This window comes from Vanessa cardui, chromosome 7 (assembly GCF_905220365.1).
Source record: "Vanessa cardui chromosome 7, ilVanCard2.1, whole genome shotgun sequence".
Classification (NCBI taxonomy): domain Eukaryota; kingdom Metazoa; phylum Arthropoda; class Insecta; order Lepidoptera; family Nymphalidae; genus Vanessa; species Vanessa cardui.
The window spans coordinates 4259311-4279472 of NC_061129.1; the positions used below are offsets into that span (position 1 = coordinate 4259311).

At 34.2% G+C, this 20162-nt stretch overlaps 1 protein-coding gene across 1 annotated transcript; it reads left to right on the plus strand.

Moving 5' to 3' along the window:
* The first annotated feature begins 280 nt into the window (after nucleotides 1-280).
* LOC124531127 (protein Wnt-1) lies at nucleotides 281-18630 on the plus strand. Its single transcript, XM_047105590.1, has 4 exons — nucleotides 281-413; nucleotides 6576-6838; nucleotides 14708-15006; nucleotides 15869-18630. Exons 1-4 carry the CDS (start codon nucleotides 325-327, stop codon nucleotides 16394-16396), a joined length of 1179 nt encoding a protein of 392 aa, XP_046961546.1. The 5' UTR covers nucleotides 281-324; the 3' UTR covers nucleotides 16397-18630.
* Nucleotides 18631-20162: the final 1532 nt, after the last annotated feature.

Genomic DNA, 20162 nt, shown 5'->3' on the forward strand with positions numbered 1-20162 from the left:
ATTCAAAAATAAATTTCTCTGAAGAGAAAGTCTTACCGAGCTTAAATAGGAATTATGTGTTTTAAAAACGTGTAAAAATCCCAAACGACACCGAAACATAATTAGACATATGAATCAAAAACAAAACCACAATCCGTGATAATCCATTATCTAATTGCATAATGTTTTAAAAAAAAATATCCAACGAACGAGCAATCGGGCGGGCAAGCGCAGGTAAAACCTCCCTCCATGCGACCCCGCCTCGACGGTCGTGACGGCCGTCTTCAGAGTGTATCGTGCGGTGACCGATCGCGCTCATGCGATTGTGCGGTTCCGCCCATCGCAATGAAGTGGCTGTGTTTGTTTGTGCTGTTTATGTGTTTGAGGTGCGAAGCTGCCAACAAGCCGAGGAGAGGACGAGGCAGCTTGTGGTGGTAAGCTTACATCATCCATATAACATTCATAACTTAATAATTTAAAATTAAGTCAGCGTTATTACCCATTTGTGTCATTCGAACTCAAAAGATAAAAATGTATTGGTTTCTTATTATAATTATGTTAAAAAATTTACTAAGTCATACAAAAAATGTTGCATATTAATTACAATATTTAAGTGTATTATATGTTAACATTGTTGATCGGAACTTCATATGTAAGAGAGAAGATAATTAGCGAATCGTTAAAAAACGCGTAAACACACGCGCGCGATATTGCTAATGGTGCAGTAAACTTAATGCGTCCTAAAACCGCGTCTTAAGATCATTATATGAATTATTGCGCTATAAATAATGGTATGTCGGATTATGTTACACAAAACGTCATGATTTACGCAAATTATTACGGTTTTACAAATTTGTTTTAAAGTTATTTTTTTATGCCAAATTAATTATTTTATTTTTAAAGTCAAATTTATTGAACACTAGCCAGTGCCCGTGACCCTGTTCGCTTTTGAATTAAACAAAAAAAATATTGTTACCTAAGTTACTTCTTATTATATAAATTATCTTCTAGTGAAAGTCCCGTCAAAATCGGTCCAGCTGTTCCAGTGATAAGCCGGAAAAAACAGACAGACAAAAATTGAAAAAAAAAATTATTTTGACAAATGTATAAATGCATATGAATTGAGTAAAAAAGGGCTATTTTATCATTACAAACAGATTCCAATTTTAATATATGTATAGATTTTGTGTTAATATTTTTCAAGTGAGCGTCGAATCGGAATAAAAATGAGTTGAGAGAAGTTACGATGTGTCTAAAACTAAGCTGACGTACTTGATGGACGTCAAAACTTTATTTGCACTCGCTATCGCCCGACTCCTGGTATGCGACAGCCCTAATCCCCCGCGTATAGAGTTCACGGTCTATTAGAATTATACATTGATTTTTATTTTTAATCTGTATATTTTGAAACTAATTATAATTTATATCTTATAAAATTTACACCATTTAATTTTAATTAAAACCTTTTTTCGTAATTTGTTTTATACAGATTATTAAATTTACAATCAAAACTTACTTGATTCATATATTTTCTTGTTTATAGCTGAATTTTATTTGGATATATATTTTTAATTACCTACTTTAAAATATTTATTATAACATAAAATTCAACGCGATGAATTGAGGTTGAACGTAATGCAAATTTAATATGTTTCAAATCTTTATCAGATGCCTATTTGTAATTTATTATAAAATAACTTAAATGTTTATTCTGAAATAAATAAATTTTAAATAATAAAAAAGTACGTTTTGTATCAGTGAATAAAATACCGACGGATAAATTTTCGGTATCATTTCAATGAAAAGCGATGATTTTTCTATAAATAATTAAACAGGCGTTTATTTTTTATTCATAAACTATAGCTTAACTATAATTACAAATAAACCAACGAGAAAAAAATATAACTAACAAGATTTCAATAATAAATACGATAAATTAAACTTAAATCACACTTAAGTCTCAAAAAACAATTAAATAAAAATAATATGAACATTAATATAATAAAGAATTTTAAATATTAATACTAATATACCTAATTTAAGATAAGAACAGTAGGTGGCCGTGGGTAATCCATAATCAATCAACGTGACCGCATACGTCTATTCCTCGATAAAGATTAATTGAGTATTAAGAGATTCGAATTTATTAAATATTTAATACAAAAAAAATAATAATAGACATATAATTTATAATAAATATAATTTTAATACATTTAATTCAATTTTAATAACGATCAAGATTAATATGAAATTAGGAAGGGAATTCGTTGACTCTAATCGTTAACAATTCAGCACCAAACAGTATTATAACAGTTAAAATTACATATATATATTTTTCATGTCAAATTATTATACTTCTGATTCTATATTGAATAGAAGTATTTGTTTAGCACCGTTATATTTTCTTTAACTATATCAATGGTCAACACATAGATATGTGTATACTATATGACTTTTAACACAATCAAAATAAAACAGTTCCAATCAATTAACTTTTTCAACATTTAAAAGAACAAATGAATATTTTAATAGTATTTAATTTTGTTTAAGTTTTGTCCCTTCTAAAACTTTTAAGTATTGTAAGGTAACTTATCACTCACTATCAGTGAGATACAGCAGCGCGTGCGCATTGCATTAAATAAATATTGCTCGTTTGTTTGTTTAATCAACTAATTAGTATAATACTCTTGTTCATACTAATTTTTTTATACAAAAATATTAAATTTATAATTCATTTTTTGTTTAACTTTTTCATTCACCGTCGGAAAAACATATAAGTGTAAATTGTTAATACAGAAACTAGTTTTTTTTTCTAAATTTAAAGATTTCACTTTTCGCACACGTTTAACAGCGGAATTTGGTGTTTATGTGAGTGACACCCACATGGAAATATTCCTCCAAAATTTTATATTACATTCACTAAAAAGGCGAATGTGCACTGAAATAGACAACTTCTGGAGCGTTTCTCCGATAGTCCAAAACTTGACCAGTACTGGAGAGACACATCCAACGCTTAATCACTGCGATCTTTTGCATATTCAGAACCCTGGATTTAGGCGGTCTTGTTTGTAATTTCATTCTCATACATGAGATCTGAAATTTGAACCTAGAATTCCAACATCTAAATACTTATTTAGTCACTAGACCCACGACGGAAGCCACAATATGAAATATAAGCTGTTATTAAGAATTTGCTATTAAAATTATAGAACTCACAATAAAATCGATTACTTATTCGTTCTTGGTCCTATTCTATTGTTTATACTTAAACATAGTCAGTCTCGGTAACAAGAACAAAACGCTCATTTCACGGCAATACAAGATACAAATAAACTATACAGAAATAAAAACCACACCTTAACTAATTGTTATTCATCACACGTCTCACATATTGCATTACGTTGAAAATCGCGTGCTGGCGTCATTATATCACTGATAACCGAGTACCATCTTAGCGAGAACCCAGCTTAAGTACATCTTAGTGAGCGAACAAAACGAAAAGAAGTTAACGTTATAAGAAATTTTTGAATTTGGAACGTCCATTCCATCATTTTAATTTAAAAAATTTGGTTTAACTCCATGGATTTTCCGTTAATGCGCCAATAATAAACATTCGATTTTTCGAATAAAGAATTCTCAGGAACCCGGAGTATCTATATAAACTTATACAAGGCCTTCATCTTTATTACTTTATAAATAAAGCACAAAATAAGAAAACCCGTTGATATGTAATTATTCTTCGTAGTTTCTTGAAAGAAAACATTGTTTGAGGGTCAATCTTTATTGGTCAAACATAAGCGATATTTTGACGCCTCGTAAGAAACTAACAAATTAAATATTATAAGCCTTATTCGTATGCTGGGTGAGTACGAATCTCGTGGCCACCTACGCTTAAGGGGAAACTATATAAATTATTTAATTAGAAGCTGTATCAGGCATTTTTTTTAAATATAATCTATATAACTACAGTTTTCTTTTCTGGATTCTTTCATCATCGGGTTTTAAATATAAAAAAAATACAATATCAATAAGTTCAGTAAAATATACTAAGCAAACCTACATTTATGATTAAGAAGAATAATTATCTAACAATACGCTAAATTATAATTTAATTATTAATTTACACAATTTTATATTCTCAGTACGATTACACATTATATATTATAGTTATTATATGTCTATTAAAATATCGTTAAGCATTACCCACGTCGTTTATGACGTTCAATTAAACATAAAAGGTTCCGAAAGTCGTTAAATGAAGGCAAAACTTAATTAATGAAAAGATATTTAGGATGGAAACATACCTACTGAATGAAGTCGTTAGGAAATGCAGAAAACGTACTAAATATGAGAGATTCAATGCGTATACATTATATGCTAAGAATATTTCAAAAGTATTTAATTTCTTATTGATTATGTTCGAAAGGAAGTGTTAGGAATAACGCACGTAACTCGAACCAATCATTACTGATACTGTGAATCAACTGTGAAACAAAGTTAAAAAAACAATTATTAATAATGTTAAAATGAATAACATAATTATCCATCAACAGTTGTCTGAACATTTATTGAACGTTCAATAACGCAAGTCACAAGTACATCAAGCTCATTCAAACACATATATTAGTTCTAACAATAAAAATAAATGAATGACATTGTTAAAACATATGTAGCTTCTCATTTTCATTCATCTCCGCTTCCTGTTTAACACTTTTAAGGAAATAAATACTGACCTATGAGTTAAGTACACCTGATTGCAGTGAAATTGAATACACACAGATTTTTTAATGTTTAAAAATCGAACACACAAATTGATCAATAAATATTGCTTTCGTTTTCGTAACAATTGGTAACAAGTTCTAGACGCACGTATTAATTATTCCATTCAATCAAATCTAACCGAGACATGAATTGAAATATTCGGTCATTAGCATTCATTATCTTAAATATTACATATTTCCATTAATCATGCAGATTAAATTTTTCACTTAATTTTATATTAATGAATGATTTGTGTATACGAAAACCAATAGTTTCATCGTTTCTAGTTGAAAAATAACATTACAAATTTCACGTGTCTTCCCTTTTTCTTTTTGTTTCTTTCAATTGTAATTTTTTCAAATAGATTAATTAGTTAATCTCAGTTACTCTCGTTATGTGCTGATTCGAATAAGCAATGCTTAGTTACATCTAGTCCAAGACATCCATATGATGTGAAAAGTTAATTGATAATTAACCGTGTCTTACTTTCGTCTGTGTGAACGTCTTCGAAAAGCGAGACGTCTCGTGAAAAGACAATATTTGTCATTTTGACACATTCACACAGTCTTTATCGCTGTCCAAATATTGCGCTTGCTCGTGAAAGCTATTCATTATTTTTCCTTTAGTCCTCGTGTCTCATGTTTGGTTTCCTACCAACGTGACAAGTGTAACTTAACGGACACAAATATGGCTATTCTTTGCATTGTTTCCACTAATTAAATTAACAGGTTTCATATGTGACCTGTATTTAAAATTAGAAGAAAAGGTTTTTTATTCACCGTTGCACTGACCGATGTATTTGTTTCTGTTTAAATTAATTTGAATTCGAATCACACATCGATACCGTTTATTTTGTTATAATAAAACATTCTTTTTTTTTTAAATATAGTTTGACGTCACACTCCGTCCATGTCGGTCAGCCTCAAAGTCCGTAAACTAAAACACATGATAGTTTTAAGAGCACGAACAAACGTCGAAGCGTCTCCATGAATTTTCGAAGGAAATGAGAATTTCCGACGAACACGTTCATATTTACGTAACACTTGACTACAAAGAAAGGTAAATAGAGAAGTAATACGATTTCCAGCTCTCAGAGCGTCGCTTTTTGTGGGCCCTGCTGTTTATTATGTAACTTATCTTGCATACCATACAGTTTTAAATCGATTACGGGTTATACATTTCATCGTACTAAACAAAAGAGTTTATTTCGAGACATCTTCGCGAGCAATGTACGTGGTTTTGGTCGGTTTCGGAGCGAGTCGCTTTGGGTATGCACACAATAGGTGAGCCGTAGCAGTTCCGAGGCCGTGTCAACAGGCCGGGATGTCGATCGCTCTCGTCTCGTATTTACTCGCTCAGCCCTCGAGGATTAATGCGCGACGCAAATATTTATCTAAACGTCTGCAGATTGACAGTTCGGTCGTCAATTGTTTGTTGTCTTTACCGTCCCAAATGAGCATTTCATTTCGAGTTGCACCCATTGCCTTAAGTGGTGTTCGGGATGTTTGTTTTATTTTTTCCAAAGTTCTCAGGGTCCGTTCGTTGATGTTTGGCATTGTCTTTCGCGATGGCGATAAAGGTAAATTCTAACAAGTAGGTATTGAACGTGCTTTTTATCTGGATCGATGTTTGAGGATCGTATTTCTTTATTATTATTTACTCCTGTCACCTACATTCGTTTTAAAAACAGTATTTCAATATTAAAACCGTGGTGAGTTGAACATCTAAACAATGACAAAAAATCAACGGCACTCCCTTAATTTTTTTCTTAACCAGTAATAACATGGGACATTAAATATTACTGTGAAATTAATCCACAAATCTGTTTTCTACAGGGGCATTGCAAAAGCTGGCGAACCAAACAACCTGTCACCAGTATCACCGGGTGTGCTATACATGGATCCAGGAGTTCACGCAACCTTGAGGAGGAAGCAGCGACGTCTAGCACGGGAAAACCCTGGCGTGCTGGCAGCCGTGGCCAAGGGTGCCAGCATGGCAGTGGCGGAGTGCCAACATCAGTTCAAATACAGAAGGTGGAACTGTTCCACAAGGAACTTTCTGCGTGGGAAAAACTTATTTGGAAAAATTGTTGACAGAGGTTAGTTACGACTTTATTTACATTATAAATAAACTTTAGATGTGATATTTTATCGAATGATTTCCAAGTTACTTAACGAGCATCGTTATATGTCACTATGTGAACTTTAATTGTATGGATATTATTATAAGTAATAGCTTTGACTTTAATACGAACGGAATATTTAACGGAGATTAATACGTCTACATATTTATATAATTATCATTACATAGTATAAAACCGCGTCGCTTACCGCTGTCTGTCCCTATGTATGCTTAAGTCTTATAAAATTACGCTACATATTTTGATGCGGCTTTTTTAATAGATAGATTCATTCGAGGGGAAGGTTTTTATATAAAACACGTGGACAATATAGTAAAGAAACGCTGATAATTAGACATACAACTTATACCATATTTAGTATCAGCAATGCACCCGTGCGAAGCTGGGTTGGGTTGCTAGTCTAACATAAATAGCTCGTATATTCCCACCGCTGGGCTAGAGCCTTACCTCCCGGTGAGAAGATTTATTTATATGTAATGAAAAATATTTAGTACTCGATGAATTAAAGTCAGCAAAAATATATTTATTACACGAACTATTCGCAATGACATAAAAAATAAAAGTATAACACAGTTAACGATGTATTCAAAAGAATTCACATAAGATGCTTTTAATTTGATAATAATGTATTCAGAATATTGCGTGTTGCCTTTACCCACTGCAGAGCGTATTGCCTCAATAAACATAAAATTTTAGTTTTATAAATTGTTTATTATGGATTTAATTAAGAATAAATTTTGATAAAGACTGACAATTTAATGCCTGAGCCACGATTATCCTTTTGGCAAAGTTGAAAAAAAAAACAAGGAGCTTAAATAGTGAATATGAGAACACGCGTCATCCGTTTGTCTCAATTTTGTCCCAAACAAAAAAAAAAACAAAACATTAAAAAGAACTTAAGAAGATAATCTCTAAATACCCATCGAGGATACCAAGGAAACAGATTACGAGGCATTGAGACGTTTAAACGATATTTAAAAAACAAGATCGAATTTTTCATTTCAATATGGAATCCGTATTTTAAAAAAGTCGGATACAAAAAGATTTTGTAGACTACAAGCCCCTAATCCGAGTTACAAAGACTGGCTACAAATTAAGTGATATCTTACTTGGCAACCCTTTTAAGAGATGTTATCAGTATTCACCGGGAGGGTAGCGCGCCAGGGGCACCTATAAAGGGCTCATCAAGATAAAGCATCCTGGATCAATTACATGCGACCGAGTGACGTTCCCAATCCCGTTTGTCGATGGCCCTTTTATTCATCTTATTACGAATTCATTTCAATACCCACGATAAACGATTTAGTTTCGAACGGAAGGCGACAGTCCCAATGTCGATTGAACGTTTTGATTTTAGAATCGAAATCTTTATTATCTGTGAATTAATTCGCTCCGATAAATTTGAATAAATAAAAAGTAAACAATGTTCTATTTTTAAAAATACCAGCTCGAAATAGTATCGATTCCGTTAAGTTGACGTGAATGAAGATATTATCGATTTTAAGATAAAAATCAGCGAATACGATTTGAATGTAAACATGTAAACGATAATTTCTAGAAAAAGTATCGGTCTGTAACTGGCGAACATGCCGTATTGGGTAGGAGGCTATAATAAAGAGGCGAGATTAAATTTATAAAAGGTGCACTTACGAAAATTAAAATGTTATAACAAGGTTCTTTTCGTTTTTAAACTGCATATACACCATTTTATAGTCTCTATTATAATAACCACAAGGTCTATAATGGATTGCACGTCACTATCGCGACTATACATTTTATTTTTGCTCTTCAAATCAGGGCTGCCCTATCTCCGGTGTCCGATTTCGATGCTTTGTGCGCGATATGCCTTATTATGAGCCTGCAAACTGCGAACATCTGGTCCGTACTTCACATTATTCGCTATTAGCAAAAAAGAAGTCGTATTGTAAATCAAAACTATCTCGACTTTTTTATAACAAACCAAAACAAATGCGATTGAGATCGAACGTAACATTTTTGTTGGATCAAAATAGAATTGGAATAAAAGCTTTCCTTCATGGGTCAGGCAGTTTCGAGGGGTTATCTTGAAAATTAAAAGCGTTCGCCTCGATATCTCTGTCTAATTCGATCTCATTTCGAATTCGACGATATTGTTATATATATATGTCCGACTGTACGTGCGTGTGCCTCGGTTATTGACCCCCTGCTTCTTACGTTAATGAAACGCACAAACGCTTTCTGTAACTGATGTCTCTATTAACTTGCACTTTAACTCAGCTGAGAAGGCATGAGACGCTTTTAAATATTTAAGAAATATATATATATTTTTAAAAGTAAACATAATGAGGACATAATTTATTTTTTATATCGGACAGCTCGAAATAATTATTAAAACAAAATAAGTTGTTATACAAATATGCAAAACACGCCAAACATCGCCGAATTAAGCAAAATCATTAGTATTGTTACGATCTCCAAACAATATATTGGAGGACGAGGGCGAGGGAAGGTCACTCCAAATTAAAAGTATTACGACATATATTTTCGTAATCACTAACATAATCGACATCATTATAATATATTCATTAGTGGTAAATTGGTAACAAATCGCAATTAAATTTATATGTTTACATAACATTATTTTTTTATCGAAAAAAAAACCGTGTTTCACGTCACTAGCCGCCGGCGCATAGACGAGCACCATCAATGGACCAGTCCATTCAGTAAATCAATGGGAATCATTTAAGAGTCGAACGATTAGCTCTGTCTTATTTATGTAAGTAGAATAATGTAAATTGCTGAGACAGATCCAATTACAGCGATAAAGTTCATTAATACCAGACCGACAATTACTCAGCATTTTTTATACATACAAGAACAACGGTTCCAGCAATAAAATAATTATACCCAGACAGTAACCGAAACGCCTAGAGCAAATATAAATATTGATATATAATTCAGACACAATCTATTCACAAAGATTGTTAAACATTTTTCTAAATTAAAAGTCAGATATAGCACTGCGGACCACCGTCGTAATAATTTCCATCTGTAAAAAGAGCAAAAGGCGATACATAATTTATGTTATATGCGTGTGCATTTAGAGCATATTACTTTATTAAGGGCAGGCAGGGCGGGCGAATCGCGCGAGCCCATATTACAGACCGGCCGCAAATATCTGCCGATAAACTTTTTTAATACATTGCAATTACGTTCATTTGAGAAACGCATAAAAACGGACAAGCGATCGCGGCGGGAGCCCCATACAACGGAACTCATTAAACAAAAAAATCGTAAATATGATTTCGTATCGCTGCAACTCATCGGACACCGAAATCTTTGAATAGGGTTTGCTCGCCATAATTACACTTTCGACACACAAAGGCCCCCCGGATGGAACACGAATAATTACTAATATACACGTCGACACGCCATTGACGAGTTGACGCGACATCTTCATTTCATTGTGGTGTAAACCTCAAGGATCGAATTAACACAAATGATGACAACGGGACAATGGTCCGATCTTTATAGACCGGCTCATTGTTGACCCGAGAATAGAAAAATATATGGACCGGGTCCCCGCGGCGAGGCCTCCTGCGGCGTGGTTTGGCGATGACCATGCGACTGATCGTACACGCTCCACGGAAGCCACGTTTACACCTATCGCAGCGTCTAATGGCAGGTAACTCGGCCAATAAAACGACCTTTCTCAAAATATTTCCTGTTTTGAAGGTTTCGTATGTAGCCCCCGAGATTCCATCGTCGTGGGTGTATAAAAAGTATAAAACGTTCGACACCGAAAATAAAACGGATATAAAATGCCCTCGACGAAATATTTAATGCTCAATTAGATAATCATTTTGTGTTTGTGAAGTTTGAATTGTGTTCCAGTTATAGCAGCTCACGACATTAAAAAAGGATCGAATGAATTTTATATGCCCTAAATCTCATATGAATATCATTTATACGAGACACTCTAAATTAACGATTGTTTTATTATTTATTGAACACAGTTAATATAAATCTCAGAAGGAATTATTTAAGTGTTTTTTTTTTCATAGTTTGAAAACAAATGTCTTTGTCCTTTGTATGAATGGGAGTGGAAACGGTGGATGGTAGCGATGGTAGCCCCGAGCGCTTTGTGCCACTCACAATGAGTGATATATGAGCGACGTAATTTTGAATTGTCGCAGCGAAGTCTCGAGCTGAGGATTCAATGTGAAATTATCACCCTTACATGGCATAACGAAAATGAATTATTACTTTTATGGCCCTTTCTCGCTTCGCCCTTACGGCACAAGTTATTGTCCTCAAACATTCTCATTTTGTTTTTCTTAACGAATTGAGTCAAGTGCATTCGATTGCATTAAACGAATCTATTCATTACACGATACAAATGATTAACTAATATGCAATTAATTCGTCGTAAACTTTTGTAAAACACTTAAAAATTACTTCGACCCAGTAGACGGCCGACCTCAATAGTCTAAGCCTCGACTAAACCGGCAAAACACCGAATTATAAAACGGGTGATTTATGGTTGTTTTGAGTAATTACATCTCATCAAATTTGAATAATGCGAGTTGCCATAAATAATAAGATACACGAGGCGCGACGCGCGAAATCGTCATAAGTCAATCTTTCAAATTAATCTCTCGGAAACACCTCGGCTTGATGACTTAATGCGGACGGGAACATATTTAATTAGTGCATTAATTTCGAATTATTTAATGGTTTTCTCTGTGAGGCCAGGTGTTCATCAAATGTCAACAGTGATTAAGTTTTATTTTACGGAGCGACCGAGCGATCGTCTATAGGATTTACGAGTTTTTGACTTTTATAAATTCTCAACGCCTCGCCTTAACTGCCAATCCGACGGGATGAAATTATCGCTTGGTGCTCGACTGCTCGCGTTGTAAACCGACTTCGGGACCATTTATTATCCACACAGATAATCCACCGACAGCACTTTATTATCAGTTATAATAATAATTTACTTTTATAGATTCACATTACTCATGTTTGTTCTTATTTGACTGCGGTTTGATGCGGTGGAACTGCCTCAATAAAATAATAGCGCGCCGTAATTATAAACGCTTTATATCAGACGATCTATGGGGCTGTGATTCTAATCGTTATTTGTATTAGGGGCTTATGCGTAGCCGGTGTCAGATTAACGTTGTTTGGGTAGTTAATTAAGTCCATAGAAGGAATTTAAATATTATTTAATGCCGTGACTAATGCGTCCCCGCGAATGGAACATCTTTACATCTGTCATAATTTTTCTACGTCGCGATTTATTCACAAATCGCGACAATCCTCTTTGTTGTCCGGGGAAATCGATGGCCGGCCACGGCAACAAAATAAATTATTGAATTATTTATAAATATATATAAATATTTCTTCTCATATTAGACGAGAACAAAGAATCACTATCGAGCACGTCAAACGAGTTGGGTTCGGTCGTGAATCACTCGTACAGAAGTTTATAAACATATCGGACCAATTAAAAACGATATTTCGGTTGCCGTTTATATTCTTAATTGATGAGATAATGGCGTTCGGTTACGTAATAGCGGAGATAAAGTAAAAGTAGCGAAATAAAAATCTCAGCGGGCGGACAGCTGTTTGAAGCCAGATGTCGACAACTCGACACTCGGATATCTATGCGTTATGAAGACGCGTAGAAACCTCAGCACGTGGTAGGTACCACCTGGCTGGCGGCGGCACCCCGGGGCCGGACCTCTGACTCACTCGTACGGTACATCATATCCAGATAGCTATTTATCGAAAATTTTCCACGAAATTAATTAAATTTACAAAACAGTTTGCATGTAAGAGTACTCTTATATCACGTACGATGAGACTTCACTTCAAATATAATTGATCTACACCTATTTTTTGTAACGAGAAATATCCTTCGAACTCATTACAAAAGATGAATCCCTCAGAGCGGATTGTATTCGTAACAGTTGAATTAATTTCCCCGAGCATTGAATGATGGCGAAATTGACATTAAAATTCTGGGACGAACATCTCAAGTAATTGCTGAATAAAATACTTTTGTGTAACATCCAAAAGGGAAACACAAAAAGTGAGACGGCTACGGCGGTATGCGCTGACCGTAATTTATATCTGTGCACGATGACAACATAATAAAAAAATGATTTCATTTGCTTATTGAGTCCTTAATAACGACGGCGTGGACTCTGGGACCGTTCCATACATTATGATTTTAAATAATAATAAATATAATTTTCTTGTTATTTTTTTTTATACTACGTTTTTACCATCGGTACGTATTGCTTGGATGTGACTTGCGAGCCCACCTAAGAAGTTCGGGTTACGGAATAAGTTTTTAAGAATAATATAAAAAAGTGTTATGTTTTAATAACATGTTTTTTTTAAAATAAAAGAATGTTTAAAAAATTTTCAACTGTCAAAAGCCTAACGAATTTTTCCATGAATAAAAAAATAGCAAGTAAATTTTGGCCTCCGACAAATTATTGCGTGAAAAAAAAAACGGTTCATTTTTTAATTATGATTAAGGTAAATGGCCAGCCATCGAACTACTTTCGGTTTTAAACTCCGTGGAATTTAATTATAACCTTGAAACGGCGAGAGTCGATGACTCAGGAACACATATCATAGTCAATTTATTAATATTAATTTGCGTATCCATACTGTAAATAAAAATATCACAGAGATTAGATTATTTTCTGACATTCGAACTTTATTTAAATTTAAAATAGGAACTTGTAATAAAAATAAATTTAATTATTATAAAATTAATTTTATACTTTTTAATTAAAATAATAAAAAGTGGGACTGTGTTTATCGATAGTTATCGTTAAGATCACTTGGACATCGATATTACTGAGATTCGTTGCGCGCCACTACAACTTGTAATGATCAAATTTATAATCTCCCGGGTAGGTAAGAGGCACTTCTTTTATTTTCAATCGACGAGATATACCCTCTCTCTTTTAATTGTATTTTATGAGTATTTGATTCTAATGCCGGGCCATTAATTATTTATAGTATTCGATACGGGATGAGAGAATCGATTTATGTATTCGTTTGGGAGATGAATGTATGCATCGATCCTTTTGTGATCGTGCATTGAGTTCATTCGATAATTATTCGGGATAACGTTATGACTAAGTCAATATTCGTCGATTTTAATGTCGAGTCACTAATTGATATTAACTTGACGCTGCATAAAAACCAAATATTTATAATAATAAGTATGTAACGATCATATTTAATATTTTAAAAATCGAATGTTTTTTTTCTCTCTCGTGTATATCTCAAGCCAAATGACGGTATATATTATCAAAACAATTATTATCATTATTAATAAACACCAATGAAATCATATATTTTTTGTGAACACACCTAACCTCAAGTTTTTTCACATCTTAGCCCTAAGCCATAATAAAATTTGATTAAAATATGGGCATCTCTGTTGCTGGCACGCATTAATTATGTGAATATCAAACATGCCTATGCTAAAATACCATAAACCGAGTATTATTATTACAAAAACAACAATATTAAGCCAGAAGCGAGGTCCGATACCTGCCTTTATAAGTTTATAGCTGCCTATTATCATGATACTCCGCAAAACTGTCTTAATATAAAATATGGCTTTCCAAACAAAGAACACTAATTGTAATGGCATATTAAATGCCAAATTTTTCAATATAGGATCCGTGTTAATATCGAACGAATATTTACGGATGCAATATAATTTTATTTTTAATTCAGCATCTTTTTTTACTCGTCCTCATATGTCTTTAAATTGGAAATGATTTTTATATTTTTTCATCTGTTTTGACGCAGGTTGTCGCGAGACAGCATTCATATATGCCATCACGAGCGCCGGTGTAACGCATGCAGTATCCCGCGCGTGCGCAGAGGGCTCGATCGAGTCCTGCACCTGCGACTACTCGCATGTCGATCGAGCGCCGCACCGATCCCGCGCCGCTGCCGCCGCCAACGTACGCGTCTGGAAGTGGGGTGGCTGCAGTGACAACATCGGTTTTGGATTCAGATTCAGCAGAGAATTCGTCGACACAGGAGAACGGGGCAAAACTGTCAGAGAAAAAATGAACTTACACAACAACGAGGCCGGCAGAATGGTGAGTTGATAATGAACAGTTATACGTCAGCGATCTGTCCAATCGCCACTTAAGGTAGCTCATAAACATCCATTAAGCAAAACAATTCGAGTAGCTGTCGACAGACATGTCATCGCTCCGTGTTTACATTACCATTACGGGTGACGATCGATTGTCAGCCACTTGACGTGTCGCTTAAGTCTAAAATTAATTATGCGTCAAGCGGCTCGGCCCATCGCACGAGGACTGCGCAACAGGCACCCATTCGTTGCGCTCGCACATCTCCCTCCCACCGCACACCCACATTTGCATACCCACTGTCCGTACCTTCCTAAAATCATCAAAAAGGGACGTCGGGCGTCTCGAGCCACCCAAACACTTCATTAACCGACGCGCTTAATTCCTGTCACGACAAACACACTGGGTGTCCGTCTGATGAATATTCACAACATTCCAACAATTGTTTAACACATATTTAGACACTAGACTGTACAATGCACCCTTCCATCTACATGATAATAAAAAAATACGTCGACCATTTTCTACGAAGCGTATGCACTTGGAGGATAGGAAAATATTTACTGTCTCCGTCCTCGCGTCATTTATCTACCTTCTCAGAATGATGAATGTATCCAGAGCATGATTTATGATCGTTCCACACGCGGTGACGACCGGCCCACCTCCTCACGATTTGTAACAATTTGCTCGATCGTAAGATTCGATCGATGAAGTGTGCTGTAGAGATCATCGATCACCAGCATCGGCGCTTATCGTAGGAATTTATAGATATTTGGACATCATTATAGACCCCCTCACACGATTGAATAAATTAAGAGATTCGATGTTTTCTTGGCATATTATTAATCAATTCATTTGTCCACAGCACGTGCAAACGGAGATGCGCCAGGAATGCAAATGTCACGGTATGTCTGGGTCCTGCACTGTCAAGACTTGCTGGATGAGGCTGCCCAGTTTTCGCTCCGTGGGTGACGCGTTAAAAGATCGCTTCGATGGAGCGTCGCGGGTCATGATGCCTAACACAGAAATCGAAGCGCCCGTACAGCGAAATGACGCGGCGCCTCACAGAGTTCCAAGAAGAGATCGGTACAGGTTCCAGCTTCGGCCGCACAATCCCGATCATAAAACACCGGGGGCAAAAGACCTAGTCTACCTTGAATCATCACCGGGTTTCTGTGAAAAGAACCCGAGGCTGGGCATTCCCGGCACGCACGGGCGTGCCTGCAACGATACCAGCATCGGCGTCGACGGCTGCGACCTCATGTGTTGCGGCCGTGGTTACCGGACCGAAACAATGCTTGTTGTGGAACGGTGCAATTGCACATTCCATTGGTGCTGCGAAGTCAAATGCAAACTGTGTCGCACGGAAAAAGTAGTTCACACGTGTTTATAGACAAGCTAGCGCTAATGATGCGCGCACGTATGTGGTCGACGAGAGGACTTAGTGTCGGACTTGTGACTCGGACTTGAGTGTGGATTTTAAACAGTAAAATTATTCGGAAGCAGATATCAGACGTGTATATAATAAGCTTTAGTTTCCCCTCTATTGAAGTCTTCGAAACCGATATTCATTTTGACTTATGTAAATATTCTCTATCGCTGTTTAGTTTTCTAAAACGCTTGTAATTGATCCGCTGTGAAATTATAATAAGCGGCTACTTCATTTAATTTATTTGGCTATTAAGTGCGAACATGTGATCTAGTAGTGTTATTTTTTGTGAACGCCGATGTCGGGACACTAATGAGACCAGTTTGTCGACGCTTTATTCCTGTCAGCTTGTCATCCCGCGTTCTCTATCGAAATTGGACTTGTTGGTTTCCTGACGCGGTCAAGTGTATGAATTATTAATATTAAATAACGCGCTTATCGCTCTGACTACTCACCCGGGCGACCGAAATATCAGACTACTTTTAATGGTATTTCAATAATATCATTATAAAGTTAAAAAATTAATATTATATTATTTTAATGAAGCCATACGCTTCTCATATTGATTCAATTTCTATTTTATAGACGTCAGCGTCGGGTGCACGGTCGCATTAACTGTTGTAAGAGCTGAGAGCGAAATTATCTTGTAATTATAATTTTATATTAATTATTTGAGTTGTTAATGGAATATGTGGCTTAACTGCATTTGCATAAAGCTTCTTCTTGGGTGTTCGCTCCTAAAGGTTGCATTTGAGCCTTATCAGTGAATAAGTAGCGCCATCGTAAAAGTGTCCCACATTACGAGATAAACGCTCTCGAGAATTTTAATTAAATATTAAATGAATTAAATAATCAGTATTATACGTATATTATTGTATGCGTGCTGCGTCCGATATTCCGAGATAATGTTGCACGTAAGACCGATTGACACTTGTTATACATTTTAAACGCTCGTTCGTGCTTTTAAATTGTCCAATATTTATTAAGCATGTACAAATAAAATGTTTTTGCTTTTTATATATTTTTAATTAGTGGAGATATCGCAAACTGTTGATTCCGGCTGTTTATATTCATACATCGATATCATATATTAATATTATTAGCTTTACAAATTGTTACCTCTCATTTAACTGACGGTTTAAAAAACTCGATATTTTATATATTTAAATATATTTCGTATTAGACTGATGTTCGACAGTTTGCTAATAAGATGGAAGCTTTATTAACTATAATTATTTGTATCAACGTGAATGATATTTCATATGTGATATAAACATAGTTTAAAATATAGATATTTTTAGTGTTAGTCATACACCGAGCTTCTATATATGTATAATAAGATACGGCGCTAATACATAATATACTTTTAAGCTATTTATTAAAATTTATACTTAGTACTATTTCATTTTACTTTAAACCGTGTTTAATTTTTGAAGTAAAATGAAATATTCTTTTTAGTAATCTCATGTTAAAACTAACGGTAATTAATTATTACTACTGGTATCACAGGCTCTTGTTGTCGTCATAAGAAATTGTTCTTGGACTGAATATTGAAAAATTGTTGTTGCATGTTGTAATCTGTTTGATAAATGGCGACAATGAGTAATTATTTAATCTGTGATATGCATTTATGTACCAATCGGTATCCCATATTTAGTACATACATATTTTAACCAGCCCCTGTCGGTGAATTTAAAGACTGAAGTGATTTTTTTAACAGTTCATAGTTGTACCGTCCGTAACCGGATCATTGAACCATTTTAAATGTTAGCATCAAATCTAATGTGATAAAAATCGATTTTTAAAATATTTTATCCGTTTCATAATCGAAATTTAATCTGTACCATTCGATCTTTTATCGATGACAGTTAATCCCGAGTTTTAACATGTGTCCTTGCCCTAATCAAATTGCCAGTGTAAAAAAGAATGCACATGTAAATATTATTTTATTATGATATTTTTTAAGTTATTTATGTGAATGTAGTATTTTATTGTTAATATTAGATAACAATACGATTTAAATCAGCTGAACGTGTCTGAATCTCAAATACTATTATTGTATATTGAATTTACCTATTTGAAAAGTATTTCGTCCAGTGACCACTGTTTTGCGGTTGACGCATATTGTAATGATATTGGTTGTACATTAGTATCTATTTATGATTAAAATATTGATTAGTTGTTACTGAAAATACAAAATTGATCAAAAAATGTTTTTTATTACGTTACCCACATAATATTACCATAAACAACCTAACTGTCAGTAGACTAAAAGCTGATCGCTCATTGGTCGATATTTATCATCCGCTGCTATCGACCAATAAAAATACAGATTAAGGTAAAATTTGACATCGATTAGCTTCATAACTTGAGGTACATCTTATTAATAGCTGCTAATATCAAGTAAATAATATTGACATTAAAGATACTTAAATAATTCTTCAAACTAATAATTCGTTTTACTTTATTAATAAAACGAAGATCATTTTCCGACCAATGATTCATTTGAGCAAAATTTAATTTGAGCAATAATTAATTATTGACAACTTTAACTTATTTATTTTTTTGAAAAGCCAGACGTTTTATCGCTCAAAGATTTAAGGTAGGGTAGATTAACTAAACTTTTTAATTCTCATTCGTAATTTTTATCAACATAGCGAATGTACTGTAACCTACAATGCTGTGACAAAGACAAGCGGTGTGACGACTTCGTAATATAATAGCATTTCAATAAATGTTTCATACAGAAACAACACAATAAAAAGTTCATTTGTCTTAAAGATATAAATTAAAATCAAAGCAAACGAGAAATCATATTAAGTGAAAATTTATCAATACACGTACAATGTTAAATTGACATAAATTACTTGGATCGATTGAGCAGAAAATATCCTATCCTTAGTTTGCATAATAAAAATAGTCAATAACCATAATGTCATGTCATGTTTCAGTCATGAAACAAATTTGAAATTAAAGTTAAGCACAAATTCAAACAGCTGATTTATTATCATTAAATTTGACAAATTATGTGGTATTTAATTTCTTAATTATTATGAAATAAGTTGGGAATTATTGAAATTAAACATTATTGCTGAATGTCAATGATTCTATTTGTTATAATAAATATTAGTAATATAATATTTATGAAACCTTTGCTATAAAATACTTAGATAACAGCATGTTTATTCTAGTAAACATTAAACGCAAGATAACAAATCAAATGATTATTGGCGATCTGATACAGGGGTTTGCTTAATAACAACTATCGACGTCGGAATCGATATACGATGATGTTACCATTTCAATATTTATGCGAATGTATTTCAAAACGCGATGCGTACTGTCATATCTTCGCCATTTTGTTTTATTGTGAACGCAACCGTAGGGACTTGGATGGCGCGCAATTTTCTGAAACGGCTTTATTTTCTAACAAAGGATAGATTGTTAGCCGTAAATTATGTTTTATATTTATGTAATAGAGTCGATTTTCGCTTGGACGCAGATGTCGAAAGTGAAAAGTCGATCGGTGTTGGTGGTCGACAGTGCCCCAGGCCCGTTCCCACGAGTATCGCGCTGGGGAAAATTTATGTTTATGAACTGAGAAATATGTCATAAGAGATACGAATGGCATGTTCGGAACTGAAATAGCGTAAATAATTTTTCACGCAAAACGTATTTTGCCTTTTCAAAAGGAGGTTGTTGTCTTAATTAACTCTCTTGAAAATAAATT

Excerpts from the sequence above, each read along its gene's own strand:
- LOC124531127 (XM_047105590.1), top strand. The coding sequence starts at position 325 with ATGAAGTGGCTGTGTTTGTTTGTGCTGTTTATGTGTTTGAGGTGCGAA. Across the intron at positions 6,839-14,707 it reads TGGAAAAATTGTTGACAGAG|GTTGTCGCGAGACAGCATTC; the intron begins GTTAGTTACGAC and ends GTTTTGACGCAG. Across the intron at positions 15,007-15,868 it reads ACAACGAGGCCGGCAGAATG|CACGTGCAAACGGAGATGCG; the intron begins GTGAGTTGATAA and ends ATTTGTCCACAG.